The following is a 23,696-nucleotide window of genomic DNA, read 5'->3' on the forward strand; positions in this document are numbered from 1 at the left end:
TACGTACCAAATTTGGTATCTTACTGGATCTTTTATGCTGTATGCATTTTAAAATTCTAAATATGGCAAATTGTTTAGTATCATAAATTGATGTTATAATTATGAAACTTCTAGAAAAAGCAAGGCTAATCAAGAACCATACTTTTACATTGCAGGTTGTAGAATTTCTAAACAGTATGTATTCCATGTTTGATGAACGTATAGATGTTTATGATGTGTACAAAGTAGAAACCATTGGTGATGCATACATGGTAGCAAGTGGGGTTCCGAATAGAAATGGTTTGAAGGTAATAAAATATACAAATATGCATATGTTTTCGTATAGATATGCATAAAGATAATTGAATATAAAAATGCTCTGAGGTAATTGGTAATGATAGAAGAAAGAAAAACTTAAATGGTAAATTATATAAAGATATTTCTTTATAATATAGCTGTCCGCAATTTACGATTTAACTGAAGACAAATTTTTTATTTCTTTTTTATAGGAGTAAAATTCGGCAGTTTGTAAGTTGAGCAGCCAAGTTAACTGATTTAATAACCTAAGAAAAATCTGTTTTTAGCCTAAAGATTTTCAAAAAGAGCCTTTGTTATTTACCTTGAAATTCAACTGTCCTTGAACCCCAAGATTTAATTCGGTTGGATCACGCATGAATATGAAACACATATATCGGCACAGTGTGTACATAGGATAAGAAAGTAGTTTCTTTCAATTTATAAACAAAAACCCAGAAAAACAACGGAACACTGAACTGAAACATATGTCCAACATCCATTCTTTTTTTCACAATAAACATTTTTAGCCTATCTAATAATAAGTTTTTGTAATAAACAAGAAAATGTGGTATAATTGTCATTGAAACAACTGTCCACCAGTTTTCAAATAAAGTGGATGTAGGCAAATGTTTACGCAACCGTACGGCCTTCATTGTCAACTTTGTTATTGACTAAGTAATACAATTGTTGAGTGAACAGCAATATATTCGTACATGTAATATATTGATCATTGAGTTGATATCCCATTTTCAATTACAAGTATATTTTGTACATTTTCAATCGTTTATTCTATTATAGAGCTTTGTAATGATAAAACACATTCTTGTTTTTTTTTCACAGCACGCAGAGGAGATTGCTACGATGGGAATCGACCTCGTGGCATCAATAAAACAGCTCAAGATTCCACACAAAAAGGAAGAGCATATCAAAATACGCGTAGGAATACATACAGGTACTATTTGAATTTGAAATAGATTATTGTTTATGGTAAATGTTTTGTTTCGATTAGATAACTTGCAGTTTAATATAATATCTATAAAGTTATAACATTGCTGTTTGTTGCTGAATTTCTTTGAAAAAAACAAGTTATCGTACAACTTAAGGCTGTATTCTTCTGACGTTTCAGTCTCGTTGAAATCTCGTTCTGGAATTATTTCCAAAATATATGATAAACGTGGAAAATACCAAAGAATTTTAAAACATTTCTAACCAAACTTAACTGTGTGAAAAAATTGTGTATTTACAATGAACAGTTTTTGAGTAATCCCGTTTTCAAATTTTTTGACCAATCAAGTCTGTCTCTTTACCCAAAATTTTTAGAAAAAGGGGGAGGGGTACAAAAAATGAATTTAAAAGAATCATGTACATCCCATATCATTTGTGTCTGTTTAAATTATTTAGAAATGTATTTTTTCAATCATTTATAACAAAAAAGTTGAAATAATATGCATTTTATCCTTAAAACTAAGAAAAAACACAAATTTACAAATTTGACAGCATTTGACACAAAAAAGCATCAAAATATGATAAAACTTTCTTATATTAACAGCTACCTAAGTTAATTTATTCAGATTGGTCAATTTCATCTCTATTGAAGTATGAAAAAAAGTTTAATTGGGGAACTGTGATTTTTTTCACGTTAAAAGCCCAAAAATAGGTAAAAAATTATGAAAAATGGGATATTCATCAAAATTAAGGATTTTCAAAGGGAAGTAGCAAAAAAAAAGAAGTGCACCACCATATGATTTTTTTCTACACCAATTCTTTTTTACAGTCATATAATTCCAAAAATCAGGTTAAGAAAAAAAGTTTAATTCTAGAAATTTTTTGCTCCTCAGATGTGTACATCCTTAAAACGTTCGGTATGCTTCAGAATGAAAGTGTGTACAACTCTTTATTCTATAGAAACTGAAAAAAGAAAGTATGCGTTAAGGTCAAGTAACAGTAAATGAACGCCGTCTAGCGGATTCCGCGAAATATTGCGACGTTTTGTACGAATTACGTCCCTTTGACCAGATTTTGCAATGTTAAAATTGCACCCGGCGACTTTTCGATGGGACAACGTCAACGGTAAATTTGACGGAAAGTATGTTACTTCTAGGAGAATGAACTTGTTTTTCTAAAATTAAAAATTGAAAATGAATATGAAAACAGTCTTGAAGACGATTTTCAAAACGAAAATCAGGACGTAGGGTGGTAGAGTTTGTATATCTGCCGACCAGTTAAAACAAGTCTGAAAACTGTTGCTCACTACTATTTCTACATAATTGTGATGAGAAAAAACAGTGTGGTCTCGGAAGTATTCTATATGTAGTATGTCAAAACTGTCCTTTCAAAAACCCTATATTCACCGGGAAAAGACATCATCTAGCAGAAAATACGCAGAAGGGGTGCAAGTTTGGGACATTAATACTAAAGTTAAAACTTATAGTATTGTACGGTAAGACTATAATATCTCCCATATTTTGAACATTATCACACCAGTCGGAACAAGTAAAAATATTTTTAAATTAGAGAAAAGGAAATGAACCACATAAACTAATACTGCCATTACTGGTCATAAATTCGTCGCTGCTGTCAGTCAGTCATAGATGGCACTAAACTATAATACACTTAAATTAATTAACCTTGTTCACGGTTGGAACAACAAGTTTTAATATTCATACACAGTTTTTAGACTATAACAAATTAAAAATAAGCAAAAATGATGTTTCACGATCATTAATGGATCCATCGCTACATTTTGTAATCTAACGTTGTTTTTTGTTGTTTTTTTTTGTAATGGTGCTTTCTTTCACGTCCGCAATTTCGATGTTAAAAATAGAACACAAATCTTTAAATAGATACATGTATAAATAGTATATGGTTTGAAGATTTATACAGGGCTTAGTATCCTAATAGTATTGATTCGTATGGTTGTCTCCTCAAAGGAAATTGTTATATATATATGGGTAAAATTAACCGAATAAAAAAAATTGTACCCTAGCTGAGAGTAGCATCTCAAATATACAATAGAACTGTTCTCAATATTCTATTTCACTCATAAAACTTGAAGGTTGAGAACGAGATTATATCGATCACCTCTATATCATAGTACTACTATATATACCGACTGAAAAATGCAGACTTTCAGTACCTAAAGTTAAATTTAAATCCCGTAAGTAGCAGGGGTCCTGATCCCGAAATCCCGGACTTAAAAACATGAAATCCCGAGGTCCCGAATTTATAGAAATTTCAATCCCGCCATACCGAAATTCGAAAAAAGAATAGCCGGATACATAAAGAATCAATCCCGAAATCCCGTTTAAGGTCCCCCCCTCATTTGTGTAGATGGACTAAATAACAAAACACAATATAACCAGTCATGTCTCAGCCTGTATGCGATTGTTTTTTTCTTGTTTTTTTTCGGTGGGGGGGGGGGGGGGGGTATTTTTGTAGGCATATCAAACATAAATATGTGCATCTGTTTTTATGTCATATCTCAACCTCCGTTAATTTGGTTTCCTCGGAAATGTTTTTACATTGTACTACAAAGACTACAAATGTCTTGAGAGAAAGCGAAATTCAGAGAGAGAAGCACAATAATTTATTGTCACATATAATTAGATCTCAAAGGGAGTTGCAGAATAACGGATACTGACGAATGTCAAAATTGAACAAAAAAGTTTGCAAAATTATAAAGAATAACAACGGAAAATAAAATAATTATTTAATATACTAGTAATAGTGTAGACCATGTACAGAATTAAGAAATCATGTAATGATAGAAGAATTTTACAAAAACGTTAATTGACGATTTTCAGAATAAGCGTTATATCTAAAGATAAAGACCATTTAGGTCCACACTTCATATGGACCCTTAAAAATCGTTGGATTATCTCGGTGTTGCTGGTCAGTAATGAATACAAAATCACTGGTCAATTTAAAGGTTGTTGTAAGTGATGCAATATATTCTTATTTTCTTGTTCCCCTTATGGAACTTCCAGTTTTATTAAAGTTTACATTCATCAAAGCCTTAGTTTAATTTAGTTTCCTGTCATTACTACCGCCCCCCCCCCCTGTATTTGTCGCATGTTGTGTATCATGTACTGATTCTATGTATACTTCGAGCATACATATGTACACTTATGGAACAATAACCATTTAGTAAACTTTTTAAAACGTTTTTGTAGACTTGTATACAATAAATTTTATACAGAACAAAAAAGATATTAACAAAGATGTCAGTTTGTCTGCGTGTTTTACTTGTTAACTTGAAGATGTATAAATAACCACACGACACTCTTTCAAGAACTTGTAGAATCATTGATATAATGTTTGTTTATATATGCGATGTTAAGCAGCAGTATATGGACAGAACACTTCGTGATATAGTACCAAAACACAAGCTTTTACATGTTCCGCTGCTAAAAAAAAACGTTTTTTTCAAAAGTGGCCAAATCATATATCGGAACGGAGAAAAAGTGTAAACAGATGACTTATAAGATAGTCTAAGAGATTTATGAATTGGTTACCCAAAAATGACAAAGTTCAACTATCTCTCATTAGAGCAAATATTAATAAAGATCAAAACCCTGACCACATGCAAACAGACAGCAAAGTACGTTCTAGGATTCAAACTGTAGATGTTTTGCGGAATAACTATAAACTATAAATGGGGACGGACGGACGGAAGGACGGGCGGCCAGACGGAATGACGGACGGACAGACGTACAGGGGTAGTTGAGGGGGATAAAAAAATATAGCTTCAATTACATCTTTTATTGAGTCAACTTGTAGACAGTAACCCTGATGATTTCTATTTTTAAGATTTTACCATTTTTGCGTTCATGTACTTACAACGTATTTTTGTCTGAATTGGTAATTGTTTTAGATATGTATATTGATAATGAACATACATGTATCACATTTTTTACAACGTATAATTTCTTTTTAAAATGTTCCATAAAAGAGGGTCTGATTGGGGTTTACGGAATACAGAATAATGGGCAAAAATTGCAGAATAAAATGCAAAAAAAAAAAAAAAAAAAAAAATTGTATGAGGTGCTAAAATTTAAGAATTCCTATTTCCGTGGCACGTAGTGTAACGGGAATTAATTGTCTTCTCACGTAGTAGTTCGAAGGCGTATGAATTTTTTGGGCGGGAAAAATTATTGTGTTAAATGATAGGTGTATATATGGTTATTTCTAGCACTGCTTTGCTTGAGTGAACATCAAATTTTTTAACATGTACGTTAAGAAACGTTCTTTAAATGTTTTTTTTATATATAAGACTTAGTATGTTCAAATTAGCATTAAAGTTAAAACTTTTCGTTATATATATAGGTGGTATGGCTATACAAACGTAATCGGATTTGGTTATTTCAGACTCATTTCTGTCTTCAAATTATTTTTTCATTTAGCAGCAGTCTTTTGACTGATAGCAGATTATTTGTTTTTTAAATGTTTTCTTAAATTGTTTTTTGAACATTCTTATATCAAGTGCGGTCCAACACTCGGGGTTTCGCCTGGCATCTGGCAAACGGACACAGGTTTCTAAAAGTAGTTTTTTCCTGGACGGCCACGAAACATTTAGATATTAGTAGTAGATATTTGAAGTCATTATGATTGCCACAATTTGTTATGTGTATTGATGTGACATGTTTGTACATATTTGTTTAATAAAATTCGGTAGCTCAGAATATACACAAGCAGCAAGCTAGTCGACAAACATACGTTTGTGTTTTAGTTGTCTATTGGTAGAAGTGTTACTATGTTAGGAACATAAGGTATAGAGAAGACTAAAGAATATTTGTGATACTAAATAAAAATTTATGATAATTATCCAGACTCTTATGATAAAAAGAATCTACTAATACGAAACACATAATCATCGTGCATAATCAACACGAAGAACGTTGGAAATTATTAGCATGATAAATTGACGTTATGTAATAAAAATTACGACGTCACGAATTTTGATGGTTTTTTTTTTTTGTCAAAATGTTGGGTTTGCGTCGCTTCTACAGGGAAAACGAAGTCGGTGACCATATTTTTTTTTGATATCATCTAATTCGTAAGACAAAGAGGAAAAAAATATTAATTTAAAAAAAAATTCTATGGAGCGGTTCTCGTGATTTATACCAGAAACCGAAAATTGTAGAAGAAAAATATAGATTTACCCTATATATTCAATGTAATTTAGTACCCTCTCGGACCATTTTAAAAATGGATTTTTCTTGAAAACGAAGTCGGTGACATATACTTTTTTTTACATTTTCTGATGTATATTTTCAATATCTAATTGAGTTTTAAGTTTTAAAAAAATCTATGGACTAGTTTATTTACTGATCCTTGACCTTAAGGCAATGAGAAAAAATTATACCAAATTTTATTTATTATTTTTATTTTTTTTCACGAAGACTTTCAATTTGATTATGAGACCTTATATCAAAAATTAACATGTACTGTTGGTCATCATTGAATTGGCAATTGCATGTTGAAAAAATATCCCAAAAAATAAAAACATTTTATGTAAATCCAAGAAATTGATTATCTTTGAACTGTTAATCTCTAAATAATAATGTTTGTTAGAAGAAAGAGGAGTGAAAGATACCAGAGGGACATTCAAACTCATAGATCAAAAATAAACTAACAGCGTCATGGCTTAAAACGAAAAACGACAAACAAACAAATAATAGTACACAAGACACATCATAGAGAAGTAACTACTAAGCAACATGAACCCCACCAACTATTGGGGGTGACCTCCGGGTTTCCGGATGGGTAAGCAGATCCTGCTCCAGATGTGACAACCGTCGTGTTGCTCATGTTATTACAAACCCGGTTAATAGTCTAATCCGGTAAGTTACATTCGTAAAAAGGGAACGAGATTGAATTTCGACATAAGGAACATACCAATATCATCTGTGAAACGGTTATACAATAACGGTCAACCAACTCGTGATGGCGTCCTTAAGATTTACGAAGGGATCATTTCAACTTTACCATGTGGAACTCTTGGTTTAACAGTTTCCTTGTGAGCAGCAACTTTCTATCAAGGAAATAATGATAGGAAATATAAGCCCGGGAAAATCTTAATAATTGGAAGATATATACCTCGTTTACAGGCGCTGCTGGAATGTTGCTGCAGAAAAATATAAGGTCACAAGTTTGAAGCTGAAATCATCTCTTTTGTAGTATTTTTTTTTTTGTTTGAGGCAGACGTATCGGCATCTGTTGTATCCTTTATCTCTAATTCGATGGGATAGATGCGTTCAAAGTCACCAAATGTTAAATGACTTAGTGAGAGAACATCCTCTATATAGCGGAAAGTGAAGTTACAGGATATTTCTAACTCTTTTGATTCCTCCTAATAACTTTCTGTATGAAGTCAACCTCGTATGAATAAAGTAACAAGTCGGAAAGAATAGTGGCCCAATTGGTTTCCATGAAAACACGTCCTCCAAACGTAACAATTATAATGTCAATCAAGAAATCAAGCATTTTGATAATGTTAGTATCTGAACATAGTTTAAAAAGCGCTCGCATGAAGAAAAAACATTAGTATAGGATTTATATATATTGAGTGACCGATATAAGAACTGACCCGTAGAATTCAAAATTAAACTAATTGAAATTCAACAGTATGGAGTTTTTAATTGAAATTTTCATTAAACAATTACCTAAGTCGCATGTATTTACACAAATGTAAGTATAAATTAATATGCTCAGAGTAATATTAGTTAGTTAATCTGATTTTTTGTTAAAATAATCCTATATTCATCAAAGTAACAACATACTTATACGTTTTATCATGCGTTCAACGCTTAGCTCCATGTTTCTTTTTAAATTTTAATTGAGATGAAAGACATAAATAATCAATACACACATTTGATCTAATATATTACACCATTAAGGTATTATGTCTGCAGTGCACTTGAGTCAATTGATAATCCTTTATCTGTCTAAATACAAATGGACGTCAACTGCACTCAAAACATGTTTACTTATACGTTTTTTATCGCTCTTTCAATCATTGATCAAGCGTCAGTATCCGGCGCAAGTATTTGATGATGTAACACTGTTGTCTGTCAATGTTGACTTAAGAAATTCCTTAATTCAAAGCTTTACATAGCCACAATGCTAATATCAGAACAAGTGTAGTTTTTTGTTTTAGATTTATTTTTTTTATATTATGGACAAAGGTTGATATTGAGTATATTTATTTTTATGACAGAAAGTCCCAGTACACATGTAAACAAAAATCCTGCGAAATAGAAATTCAACGTTCACTTTCTGATTACAATTATTTTTTCTTTATCACACCATTACTGATCCGTGATGTCACCCTTGTTCTTGCTATAAACTAGTGTATAATATTTCCCTGAGGATGACTGATATCTATGTTAAAATAAAGAAAGAAACCCATATAATTTCCTATAGCATCTGACATTTGAATGAATACGTTAAATTGATATAAAAAAAGTAAAAAAAAATAGTACTGAATGTTAACAGTTGGTACTCCTTGTGAAACATCCAAACGAAACTTGAGTAGTTGCTAAATTCAAAAGAAAATGTACGCTTTCGCATGCTTCGCTTTCTATTGCAAGATAAATAATGAATGCTTCCTATCAGCGCGTCTGTAAATTCATCGTCCGTCCTTCCAGTATGATACAACATAGAAATTCGCTCGTTGGGAAGGTGTCCCGAAGTTTGGTTTATATAAATTGACAACCTTGACCGTCGGATTATTTTGATGTGCACATTTTACAATTTATATCAAATGTTGGTTTTGACCAAAATTTGTTCTTCATTAAACTTGCAAATGTGCTTGTGTCAGTGAAAAAATGTCATTTCGATATATATTGCTATTAGTTTATTTTTTGATAAAAAATATGGTAACAGAATCAACAGCACATTCTTCTTTGAATAAAAATCAAGTGTGGCTCTAAAACAAAACGTGCGGTTATATTCAATCTGCTTACATTTAGTGTAAGTCGCTAACGAAAAACGTCGACTTACGACACATTTTTGTTTAACCTTTTTCAACTGATTAGTAAAAAATGTATAATTTGTCGCGTCCAAAAAAAATATGATTCATTTATATATTTTCATTTTTTTGTATTTTTTGAACGTCGATCGATACAAAAACTCTACTTTCTTTTACTGAACTTGCAAATTATTTTGTACAATAAAGATAAATTAAGCTTTTTCATAAGTACTCCTTCAATGTAAATGATGCTGTATTTTTAAACGTATCATCTGCTCATAATCTACTTTTTATAACAGTAAGATGCAAAATGATTCTTTTTAAACTAATGTCGTGTGTGTTTCATAAGATCCTGTAGACGAACCCAGTCTCTTTCCTTTTTGAGTTCGTTTGATTGTCTCAGTATGTACTATCTAAATTAGTTTGTTTGTCATCATTATTAGATAATTGACATTTGACATTTGAACATCAGAAAACTACTGGAGCTTCTAACTTACAAGTCTTTCTCAAACACAACGTTATTTTGTTATTAAAAGCGTCCTATCTAACAAAAGATTAATATAATAACTAATCAAAGAACTGAAATATGGAAAAATACTCGACGGGAGACTGGAGAAGACATTAATTCACGAATGCACGTTGCGCATGAGTTATTTATCAACGTTTTCTGTAACGAACTTTATATTTTTCGATATGGGAATTCTTTGATTAGTTATTATTTTTATTACATAAATGACACTCGGCCTTTTCATAAAAATAAAGTAACAAAATTGAATATATCTTTTTTCTGCGCTGGTGCAACGTTCTGGGCAACGTCTTTTGGAGACCTTTTGTTGTATGATGCTAGAAAAGTTATATTGTCGGTTATTATTTCACTTGAACATCGATGTAATTTAGATGCAGTCAATGTAATGAAATTATTTACTTATGTTGAACAAAGATGAACAATGGTACACTAATGTAATTTACTACATTTCAAAGGAATCAAGACATAAGCAAAGTGCGTTTAATGTGTGATTGTTATGAACATATACGAAGAAAAAAGAAAGCTATACGGAAAAGTTTAATAGAATGTTAACTGTGAACCACAAGAGATTACAGCAAACCCCTTCCCTTTGTTTTTTGTCGGGTTCGTTTTGCTCAGTCGAATGTGTTCAATGTTATGTTTGATGATCTATTTATTTGTTTACTGTATTGTCATCGTCTTTTGTCTTTTTCCCATGACGTAAACAGATTCTTTTGGGTTATGATTTTTAAATATACACTTGATTACTTCCTTTTGTTTTGTGTATGTTAATAGTGAAAATAAGCCATGTCTCTTTCATACATACAAATTTAAATACAAAGAAAGAAGACGTGGTATGATTGCCAATGAGACAACTGTCCACAAGAGACCCCAATGACACAGACATTAACAACTATAGGTCATCGTACGGCCTTCAACAATGAGCAAAGCCCATACCACATAGTCAGCTATAAAAGGCCCCGATAAGACAATGCACAGACGTTACGCACGGTATTGGTGCCACTCAGCGTTACACGACGTTCCTAATAAAACGATGATTTTGACGTTGTTCCACGGAAAGTTTCAAACGTTGACCTTATATTCTACTCATGTGAAAATGCCGCTTAAAGTAAAGAGATGTTCGAAGTTACTTCTTTATGTGGTTTTATTTTTTCAAGCCGGTGCAAATGCAAAATTCCATTGAATTAAAACAAAATTTTAGATACTGATACATGAACAATTTTTAATTTGCGAAGAATTGTCTGCAACAATAGCACAAAATGACAATTTGATGTCTTGTAAAATGATTTAAATATATAAAAAGACGATGTGGTATGATTGTCAATGAGACAATTCTCCACAAGAGATCAAAATGACACAGAAATTAACAACTATAGGTCACTGTACGGCCTTCAACAATCAGTTTCTTCTATTTCTTAAAATTAAGCAATGCTCTCTCTGCCAGAAGACGTCCCCTATCTTTGCTAGTGAAATTGTAAATATTTCGTTTCTTGTTTCTGTTTTTTCCCCCAATTACACGTTTATATATGTTTGTTGTAATTTGGTAATTTCGCTCCCTCAATTAATATTCAAATGCTTCTTGATTTGTCTTTGATTATGTGAAAGATGTAGGTAGTATATCGCAAGCTATTTTTTCATAATCTTATTTTATCAATACTTTAATCCTGGGACTGTATACTAACGTTAATATAAAAGTCCAAGAATTTGGTTTTATTTAATTTTTCTTAAACAGTGACTTATAATTACATCATAATTCATATTATTTATTTTAACGTATAAGTAAGTCCACAATCTTTACATCAATCCCGATTTTATGGAAAATGTTAACTATATCATTATTTAAAAAATCTCTAACAAAAACTTTATAAATGTGCATTATGTTTTAAAAAAATACGTGCTCTTATGCTGCCGTTGTCAACTTTCAATAATTTAAAGTTGGTCGGGGTCTAAATTATTTTTTTTAAAAGAAAACGTTTTCATTGATTATTTTTTTTTAAATTAGGATTGTTTTACCAGGGAAATAATTAAGAAAATTCATGTTATGTAGGAATTTACACATTTTGCACATAAATCAGGCCGTTAGTTTTCTCGTTTGAACCGTTTTACATTTGTCATTTCGGGGCTTTTCATAGCTGACTTTAAGGTAAGGGTTTTGGTCATTTTTGGTTTGCATATAGAAATTATTAATTGGTTTTATACGGCCACATCTTCTACTTTATTGTGAAAATGAGAACCGTGATACTGTATTGTATTGTTTTTGCTTTCGGAAACATATTTTGCAAGCTATCCTTTCATCTGATATTTTTTCACAAACTCAAGCTTCAAAAAAGGGTCGGCAATCAATATTTTTTTTTTTAAATATTAGAATTTGGCAAAGTATGGAAAACTTTTACACAGACCAATACCTACATCACAGATTACCAGCAGTTCGAAATCCGATTTTGAATAATACAACTATTTTTTTTTACTAGATGTGATATTTTTAAGTAACTGATATACGTGCATGTTTGCATAGTTCAGTTTTTTCTCAAGCGAACAACTACGGATTGTCAGGAATGCATTTCATGCATTTTTTTATACTATACAATATTTTTGGTTCCGCGCTTCCATTTTCAACATATAACTGAGTATCGGTTTACACAAAATCTTCTTTGACATTCATCTAATTATTTTTATGTTTTCGGTTTCAATCTTTTTGGTTTCGTATTTACATTGTTTTAAAAGTATAATCAAAGTACTGAAGTACTGAACCTCGGATGACCGCGGATGGTCACAAGCACTTGTCTCAGAAAAAAAAAATCACATTTCTATACCGTAAAACTGAGGTTTATGTACAGAGATATATTTTTTCTGAGACAAGTTCGTGCGTGGATCATGAATAAATGACAAGGAATTCAACTTCACTGCTTTAATATCTATTATATTGTGGTGATACAAATACGTATACTCATGTTTGTTGTTATATGTTATATTTATAATTGTATATATATAGCAGTTACATGTATGTATAATTTTCATCCAATTGTATATCATTCTATTCTACGATTCTAATACAAGTGCAGTACAAGTGCACGGTGGACACTCTTCTATAACAATTCGATTTTTCCAATAGATTGGATTTGAGAAGACATTCATATTTTCCCAAAAAAACTTTCTTGTGATATTCTTCCGCATGCGTTAACACAATTTTTCTGTACGTGTGCATTTTTTAATGCATATAAATATTTGTAACGACATAATATTTGCGTATTATAAATTTCTGTTCTTATGAGTATTCATTGAAGAAGTGAATTTATAACAAGCGATAAGAAATGTTATTTTGCACTCGATGATATCCGCGTATTTATACGATCGGTTACCAGTCAAAAACGAAAGTCAAATCTCTATGACAACAATACATCGGAATGCCCTCACGGTCATCGCGATGTAAAAATTAAAATTCAAGCTATGTGGCGTTTTGTGAAGATAAAAAAAAATCTACTTTACACCGCAGATTGATTGGTTGATTTTTTTTCTAGAATGAGTTGGGAGTGTCTGTAAATTAATACCTTGGAGTTAGCTGCTACATGTTTGTGTGCCATCCATCATATATGTCGGACAACTACTCTCTTACTCTCTCTCTTTCGTTCTTTCTCAATTATGGTAAAAGAAAAGTTTCAATTTCAATATACTAGTTTCATCACATGCCTATGTACCAGGCAATTCAGTTGGAGATTCGAGAAAATAATCTTCATTCTGCCACACTACTTCTAAATATAATAACCTTATTTTTCAAACACATATTGGTAGGTAGATGACTAGGAATTGTTCTACTCACAGTAGATAAAAAATGATCATTAGCTATACTGAAATGTTTATGACATACAAGTATTTCTCTGATAAAACGTTTTGTTAAATGAGTCGATGCGACAAAAAAAAAATGATTGCACGTTTTACTGAAATGTTTACGACTCAGGTGTACTTTTTCTCATAAATGTTTTGGGAGAATTTTCATTCATGTGTATAGCTTCGAATCTTTTAATAGCAACGCTAGGAATTACAGATACTATCTGGCTTAGGATGATAATTAAGAAGATCTCACTTTTGATCGCATTTCTTTTTCAATGTATCTTGCTTTTATAAAGTGGGAGTGTGGTTATTAGTAAGTTATCTCTTTGTTATACCTCCGGGGCCTTGTCTTTATGAAATATCCGAGTTAAATATTTCGACATCTTATATGCATGAATTAATGCAGATCTGTATTTTAAGGCATATTAAACGAGAACATTATTTTATATAGATCAGACCATATCATGAAATTATGTTATGCCAAATATGCAAGAAAATTCATATACAGTTTAACGTTATTATAACGCGAACGTCAAATTACGGTTACGGGGACATTTCATTGGACATCTTAGATCGTTTCGGATTTTCTAACTGCAAATCAAACAAAAGTACATATCATATCTTTTTAAAGGAAATTAAATGTATTTTCCATTCATATCAGTTAACAGGTGTTAAAAAATTGAGATATAGTAGAATTTCGTTTGATAAAAAGCCTCTGAATTATTCTTTATGTTATTTTGTCCATCGGGACATTTTATTGGACACGGGAAAAATGACGATGTTTTTAAAATAAGACCGCAGTTACTTAATGATGACTTCAGATAGCTTCTTCGGGACATGTATAATTTTTCTGATATTATTAAAATCCATTTTCGTCCGTTATATCTTATGAAAGTGAAGACAGAAAAAAAAATTACGGGTTGAGCAGCTAATTGGGACATTTTTTCTCTTTTCTTATTTAAACTCTTTTGACGATCTTCCTTCTCTTAAAGTTAAAACCGTCTGTTACTTCATTTTAAGTTAAATGTATAAAAAACAATTGCAAAATTTTTAACCATTCTACTTACTAATGAATCCGCACTGGGATTTTAAAGACTCACATAAAACAAAATTGTAACAGCGGGACACCCTTGAAATGACGTTATAGGCATCGAAATGAGCAAAGTTTTTCATTAAAAAATAGACAAAGCACAAAATCATCTATGTTATTGTTTTCTGTGGTTTATTTCCTTTCGAATGATATGCATAACATGGATATTTATTGTAAAGGATAAGAGCTTGAATTTGAATAACCCGCCTTCTAACCCATATTTCCAAAGTGACACCAATATCGTGCGCAACGTCACAACAATTCAAACGAGAAAACTAACGGCCTTATCTGTATGAAAACAAAATGGTTAATACGATTAGCTAAGGAATATATCAAAGCGACGTCTTGATATTCTTGATATATTTCATCTTATTTGGATTTTATTAATCTCACTGTTTTAAGTACCGTTTTCTCTTACATCTTTTTAATATTCGAAAAGTAACTTTTTAAAAATATATCAATAATACTTGATCTGGGGTTATTTTTAATCGGAAATGGATTGAAAAAATAGAAGTATCTTTTACATAAAAAGCAAGTAAAGTTCTTTTTTACCTGTAGAATAATCCTCAACGATGTTAGGCTTATAGTAATGTACGCTAGAAACAGTTTCCACAAAAGACTTTAAAATAAGTAACAACATTTAATATATGACTTTTTATTCATTATAACGGTTTCTACATCACGGTTACATTACCGTAAGAAAATATGCTAAGACCGATTGAGAAAAGTGATTAACCCTTTTCGAATAAAAAAAAACACCTTCGGCGAACGCAGATAAAAATACTTTTATGAAGGCAAGTGAACGTTATCTTTCAAAGTCATATTTATTCATTCGTGTTTGAAATATTCGTACGATCACGTATTTGTTGTCTTTTTTTTTTTTGTAAACAAGACAAAAGAAAAGAAGCTAGAAAGACATTTTAACTTCACCTTCGAGTTAAAGATCATGTCGTTTCTCTGAATAATAGGAAATTTAGAGACTATGTTGATTTTGCATCGGCAGATAAATAATAAAAAAAGACAACTTTAAAATGGTTTTATTGTATGCTAGTAATAAAATGATTATTAATTTTTATAATCAGGTCCATGTGTTGCTGGTGTGGTTGGGATCAAGATGCCGAGATATTGTCTGTTTGGAGATACAGTTAATACAGCTTCTAGAATGGAGAGCAATAGTTTACGTATGTATATGATAGTATAACGTACACTAATCTTTTGTAACAACGAAATAACTTCATTATTTATAGCTAAATGTCGAAAAGTTTGTTTTTTTTAATCTTAACTTCCTAAGTGGTCTTGCACGTTCGGTATAGGAAAAAGTTTGAATCTCGATGATAATTTGAATTCTATAAAATAGCAGCAAATGGAAATAAAAAAAATAACTAGTTTAACTTTAAATGTGTGATCTTCAATTTATTTTATTCGAAATAGATATTTTGTTGTTGTAAGTCTCTTATTCCTTGGTCTTTATCTACTGTGTAGTGTTTTGTGGACTTTTAAACCTTTGCTTCGTTTTTTTTTATCTTTGTCATGTCGTCGTCCGTGTTATGTTCGCCTTTTAAGTTTCAAATGTCCCCGTTGTACCTTATGTTTCTTTTTCATAGTCATCTATGTGTCAATCTATATTCTCCAACAGTTAACAAGATTGTCGAGATATATATTGTTTTAGTAAGTTGTAAATAACACAAATTCTCCTAATGACACAGATCAAGATATGTTTCAGACAACCACTGACAAGTTCCTGACTAGAGACAGGCATATTTACATGTGTCGGGGGTTACTTTAGATTCTGGACATCTCAGAACATCCCTCTTTAAATGGCACATAAGGTCTAACAAAATTTTTAAAGTTTGTTTCTTGAATTAAAAACCATCGATGGTTATGTACACCGTATGCAAAATTATTTTATACATGCATTAACTGGTTCTTGTCACAACATTTCTGTTTCAGCACTGAAAATTCATATCAGTAAAGAAACACGAGACATATTAGAAGCAACGAGTAACTATGAAATTACATCACGTGGTGAGATTACTATAAAGGTAAGGCGAAGGTTTAAAAGATATATGTATATAAATTAGGATTAAATCTAAGAAAACCTACCGCGAATAATATAACATTATAAATAAAACCACCATAGATTTCCATGAGTGTTTGTACAATGAATTTTGCCCATTCTGTCTAGTTATTTTCAAAATGCCCGCCAAGAAAAATCATGAACAAATGAAAAAAATAAAACCGATGCAATGGCCTGAGTTTTGCTAAAACCATTAACGTAAATAAGATGAAAGCAGTTTGCAAACAACGACAACCAATTATTCACAGGCTTATTCAATGATCATAAGATTATGTTTCAGTTGCAAAACAGCATTCAAACAGAACATGGCGTAGAGTCTGAGATGCATTACCATGAGTCGCAGCAACTCACCTATTTACGTATGATATTGAATCCCGGTTCATTAAGCACTGTTAAAAGAAAAAATATTGTTAATGAGACCACTATCATCCAACAAAGACCAAATAACGTGACCCAAACTGTATCGTTTGCCTTTAAAGGCCCCGACATAATAAAATCGTTATGAATTCGAACTGGAAAACCAACAGTCTTATTAATTAAAAAATATTTGACAGAAAATGAACAAAAATACTACCACCAAAACTATATAAGCGCATAGCTTGACTTTTACATACACATAATTTGTGGCAGACGTTCGTTCTAATAACCGCGACACCTTCCCCGAATTGGGACAGTGTTATGATATCACTACAAAAGACAAAAACTGCAACAAAACAGTAACCAGGTACACTTGAAGCAGAATGTTTTGGAATACATCAAACGATGAGGAAATCGATTTATTAAAAGAGAAAGCAAAACATTTAGCACTGGATATGAGAACATTTACAACGCATCTACAAAATGAACAAACATATATTAAAATGACATACGAAAAGCACCGACGCAGTTCATGGGTTTATATGATCTCTGGACATTTGGTTGTAAATAGTGTTTAGACCTTATCTTTAAATAATAGTATTAGTATACTTATCTGAATATTTCAGGGGAAAGGAGCTATGGTAACGTATTGGTTAGACGGTAGAAAAGACATGTCGGCAGCAAACGATACAATGGTTTGTTTATGGCAGCCAAAGAAAAAACCGAAGAAAAAGAAACAAAACTCTGCTGGTGATCTCAATAAAAATAGTGACACTAAAACAAATCAGGAAAAAGCTGAAGCAAACAATTCATTTGACGGAAATAATACTGAATGCATCAACAATGTTGTAGATGGAAAAACAAATTCATCAGCTACTACTACTCCGGTCATTGGTCTGAAAGTGGACAAAACAGAAATATTTCAGAGTGAGACAAACATAAATGGTGAAAAGACTACAGAAATATCAAATGCAAATGATACAAGTGTAGATCATCAAATGGCCAAATATGAAAATTGTGATAAGTTCAAAGAAACTAGTTATGAAACCTTAAATGATACGAAAACGGATTTTAAGAATAGTTCTAGAGAACACAGAAATAATTCATCGATAAATATACAATACACTGACACTGGAATTATTGAAAGCAATGTAAAAACTGATGCTTTAACTATTGTTCCTTCCGTTACAGAGACACTCTCGCGTGATACATCATTAGAAACTGACGTTTTAAATGAATCGTATGATTTACGGAAAAAACGAAACAATAATAGAAATATCTTCTTTAAATCTTAGCGAATTCAGTTCATAATTGAAGACAATTTTTGTATTGCTGATGATTGTTAAACATTTTATGAAAAAACAAAAAATAATACGGGCATGTAATACAAAAAATGTTTAGTTAAACAGTTTAAAAAAACAGCTTGTTTTTTTGTGTTAGTTTGTGAGTTTGTTGCTTTTGTTGTCAGGAGCCTTTTACATCTTACCATACGGTGTCATTGAAAGCCGTTCGGGGACCTCTATTTGTCAACTTCCGTTCGGTGATCTCTATTTGTTAACTTCCGTTCGGTGATCTCTATTTGTTAACTTCCTTGTTCTTTTTTATACTGGATATTTCGTTCATTGACAATCATACCATATCTTATAACATTACCCTTCCAGGGCAACTGAGAGTACCCCAAGTTTTTGGTGTGGTTCATGTTCTTTAGAAAATACATATTAATTTAAAAGAACTTAAACAATTATTAAAAAAAATGATAAAATTCTAGGATAGTTCAAAATAACTATAAAAAATGCTGCAAGATACGGGTATGGCACGCCGTTATTATATTTATTCAATTTCGAGATATCTTATTTAGTTAAATAAGATATCTTATAAACTAATTGAGATATCTTTATAACAAAAACAGATATCTTATTTATTAATTGAGATGTCTGATTTATTAAATAAGATATCTTATATGTTAAATAACATATCTTATATGTTAAATAACATATCTTATTAAAATGTTTATAAAGATATCTTATTAAATATATAAGATATCTTATTTAAAATATAAGATATCTCTATTAATTTATAAGATATCTTATTAACTATATAAGATATCTTTTATATAGTTAATAATAGAGATATCTTATTTACTTAATAAGATATCTCCATAAGTTAATAAGATATCTATATAAGTTTCTAAGATATCTCTATTAGTTTATAAGATATCTCTATTAATTAATAAGATATCTTATAAAGTATGTATTTAAAAGATATCTTTATAAAGAAGTAAGATATCTTATATACTTTATAAGATATCTTATTAATTAATAAAGATATCTTATTAACTTATAGAGATATCTTATAAACTAATAGAGATATCTTATAAACTTTAAGAGATATCGTATTAACTTATAGAGATATCTTATTAACTTATAGAGATATCTTATAAAATAATAGAGATATCTTATAATCTTTTAGAGATATCTTATTAACTTATAGAGATATTTTATTTAATTGGTTATAAAGATATCTTATTTAATATATAAGATATCTCCATAAGTTTATAAGATATCTCTATCAGTTTATACGATATCTCTATTAATTAATAAGATATCTTATAAAGTATTTTTTTTAAAGATATCTTTATAAAGAAGTAAGATATCTTATATACTGAATAAGATATCTTATTAATTAATAGAGATATCTTATTAACTTATAGAGATGTCTTATAAACTAATAGAGATATCTTATTTACTTTCAAATTAAATAAGATATCTTGTAAAAATTAAAGATATCTTAATACTTAATTAGATATCTTGTTAAATAAATAAGATATATTCGAATTTGAATAAATATAAAAACGGCGTGCCATATACGGTTGTCATATATGCAAATACACTCTATTAATAATAACACTAATATAATCATCATCAGATTGTTTTCCATAAAATGTCAAGCATAAAGGTTTAACGGTACACAATGAATACATTAAGACAATATTAACGCATACTTGATAAAATATAATGGCATTAGATAAGTGTTGTACCGGGTGTGGAAAAAAATTGCTGATATTTTACCAGGAATCAGCCATGAAAGCTCTATACTTTGTTTCAAACGGGGTCGATTCGTGTAAATGGCTGATAGTTTCGTCATACATTAAATTTGATAACACACAAATAAATATGACAAAAAAAAAATCAAACAAAATGATTAAAAATAATATATTAAATAATAAAAAAAGACGTCTGATGAAGCCACACTATACTTTTTGTTCAAGTACTCTGACGCTTATTTTAAATATCTTTATTTAGCTATTTTTTACATTATTTCACAAAATTTACCGATCTTTTATGCCATTTCAATAAAATGTATCTTTTTTGGTGACTCTTAACTGATGGATCACAAAAGGTATATTCACTATTTCGGGTAAAATTATGTTTCGTAGCTTAACCTATATTTTCCTTATATTTACATGTATGTGTTTAAAATATGCAAGAATCAATTTTACAAAACTGTACTAATTACATATTTTGATCGAAATTAATATTATTTTTTTTAAGTTATTGAAATAGAACACATTAGAGTTAACAATTTGTCAGATATTTGTTTGTCTATCTATCTTGGTCCGGGTTGCCGTAAACTTGGTAACAAAAGAAGCTATTTTTCGTCATTGTTGGAGAGAGGTTTTGTGAGCATACCATATCATTTTATCGTCATATTAAAAATAAGATAGCGAAAACATGTCTCTAGTGAATCGAGACACCAACATATAATATAATTACAATATGTAATTTGATGCGCCTGTCATACAAGTAAAAGGTTGAGCTAGCTATAAAACCAGGTTCAATCAACAGTTGTCTACATGCCTATACAGTTGTACCTTATCGAGATTATGACAGTTGTTATTCATTCGATATTTTAGAATTAGTGGGATTTTTTCGTAAATAAAATATGTTTCTCTCTTTCTACGAGTTTGATATCATGAAATTTGACTTAAAATTAATGTTTTACTTGCCATGAGATACAAGATGAATGTCACTTGCAGAGATAGATAAAGGCAACAGTAGTATACCGCTGTTCAAAACTCATAAATCCATGGACAAAAAACAAAATCGGGGTAACAAACTAAAACCGAGGGAAACGCATTAAATATAAGAGGAGAACAACGACATAACATTAAAATGTAACACACATAGACAACATCCCACGAGAATAACAAATATAACATATATATATAACATCAAAACCAAATACATGAATTTGGGATAGACAAGTACCGTGACACGTCTTATCGCAATGTGAATTTACACTCAAAAATAAGAGAAAACAAACGACACAACGTTATAATGTAATACACACAGAAACGAACTATAATATAACAATGGCCATATTCCTGACTTGGTACAGGGCATTTTTAAAGGAAAAAATGATGGGTTGAACCTGGTTTTGTGGCATGCCAAACCTCGCACTGTTATGGCCATGTGAAATATAACATCAAAATGACAACACAGGACTACAATATAAATAAATTGGAGAACACAATTGACAAAGAATCACACGAACAACAGCCAACAAAAGGCAACAAGTTAAAAATTTTAATACGCCAGAAGTGTATTTTGTCCACACAAGACCTACGTGTGACGACCAGATACAAAAGTTTGAAAGCCGAAACGAGTACAAAGTTGAACAGCATCGAGGACCAAAAGATCAAAAAGGTTGTGCCAAAAACGGCAAGGGTTTTCTGTTAGTTACCAGAAAATCCCTATAATTTAGAATAATTTATACTTTTGCAAACAGTAAATGTTATAAAATGAATATTCAAAAGATGTACATGATAAAACTGAAGTATTAACTAATTACAGGAAACAACTGAAATACATTTACATCAACCAGACATTTGAAACACAAAAGTAGACACATCCGAATAAGTTTAAACCTCTACGCCAAGTGACGTCCTATTTGAAACTGAAAAATGACGAAAAAAGACGTCATTTGAATTTGTAAAACAGATCATCAAAAAATGCCTATCTTTCTGTTTCTCAAAAGATTTACCACCGGATTTTTGGTGGGATTGTGTTGCTCAGCTGTTTTTTTCTATGTTGTCTTTTTTCCCCATTTAGTTGTATTGTAATCCTGTCATTTTCATGTTATATTTAACATTTCCATTAACGCGGGAGGTTTGGCATGCCGCAACCCACCATTTTTTTTTCTTAAAATGCCCTGTACCAATTCTGGTGCTACTTTTTCCTTAATTTTATTGGCTTATTATTGAACGGAAGATTTTAAAAAGAGATTGACGTCCAATTTGAATTTTTTGTTAAATTTCAGATTTACATATATTCTAAAAATAAAAACTGTTCACGTTTAATAACCAGTTTTGTACTGACATCATTCTATTGTTGTATCCGTTCTTTATTTCAGTGATTGGACTATCTGTAAGAAACCATATGCAAGTCAGGAAAATGGCAATTATCATATTATAATTCGTTTCTGTGTGTGTTACATTTTAATGTTGTGTGTCTGTTGTGTCGTTATTTCCCTCTTATATTTGATGTGTTTCCCTCAGTTTTAGTTTGTAACACGGATTTGGTTTTTTTTTCCAATCGATTTATGAATTTCAAACAGCGGTATACTATACTACTGTTGAATTTATTTATCCATGGTGTGAACTTTTTTTTTAATCTTTTTTTCTTAAACTAAAGAGAACGATGTATTTCAGTGATTGTTTTTGTTTGCAACTATAATTAGTTGTCTCATTTGTTGTTTTGACGTCTTTTAGAGCGATAGTCTACTTTGATATGTTTCACGATTGTCATGTCGGTTTTTGTTATAGCTTGCCTTTTCGTTATAAATTTTGTAAATTGTTAAGGGCTTTCAATGTCCAACATTTGATACTTTTTACGCCATTTTGGTCTATAATCGAAAGTTGACTGTTCAGATAATCAAAATAAGGGGAATAACGCTATGTGATTCATAGGTATTGTATAGACATATGACAGTTCATCATGTTGCTTCCAAACATACCGTGTCTTTTTGATTTCTAAATAAAAATAGTTTTTGTATTAAAAGGAATTAAATGTGAAACATAGATTAAAGCTAATAAAATGTATGATCATTACATCAATTTGGTTCTAAGTTTAAATATCTAAAAGCCATGCTGGTACGAAACAAATGATTTTATACACCTGTTAAAGATGATTGACCGAAATAAGTTCTCCTTCAGGTAGCATCTTGGTTTATGTTTATTTTATACACACCTATTGTAACGTTATGGTTTTTCGCATGATTTGCATTTGCATATTTATTTTATGTTATGATGTATTTTGCATGCTGTTTTTCTTTTGTAATGGTAATATATTATACTGCTCGCTGTGATTGGTTTATTTTATGGAAGTGCATGTTTCAATGGTGATGCTCTCATTGGGAAATTACATTGTTGACGGACATTTCTGATTGTCATACAAGAATTATTTTGTCTCAAATATCCGAAAGATTTAACAAAACATCATATTTGTCAAACAAAAAGATGAATGTCTTTTCTTGATACAAAATATGCACTTCTTTCAATTTTCTATTATTG

General features: G+C 30.6%; 1 protein-coding gene across 1 annotated transcript in view; it reads left to right on the top strand.

The window, feature by feature from the left end:
* The window catches only part of LOC139501521 (uncharacterized), a 50,814-nt gene extending 32,270 nt beyond the window's left edge, over nt 1–18,544 (top strand). Inside the window, exons 2-6 of the mRNA XM_071290636.1 lie at nt 156–287; nt 1,117–1,228; nt 15,774–15,872; nt 16,642–16,733; nt 17,752–18,544. Of these exons, the coding sequence (XP_071146737.1) occupies nt 156–287; nt 1,117–1,228; nt 15,774–15,872; nt 16,642–16,733; nt 17,752–18,420 (1,104 nt within the window). The 3' untranslated portion in view covers nt 18,421–18,544. The remainder of the gene's footprint in view (nt 1–155; nt 288–1,116; nt 1,229–15,773; nt 15,873–16,641; nt 16,734–17,751) is intronic.
* The last annotated feature ends 5,152 nt before the right edge of the window (nt 18,545–23,696 follow it).

This window comes from Mytilus edulis, chromosome 13 (assembly GCF_963676685.1).
Source record: "Mytilus edulis chromosome 13, xbMytEdul2.2, whole genome shotgun sequence".
In the NCBI taxonomy this organism is placed as follows: Eukaryota; Metazoa; Mollusca; class Bivalvia; order Mytilida; family Mytilidae; genus Mytilus; species Mytilus edulis.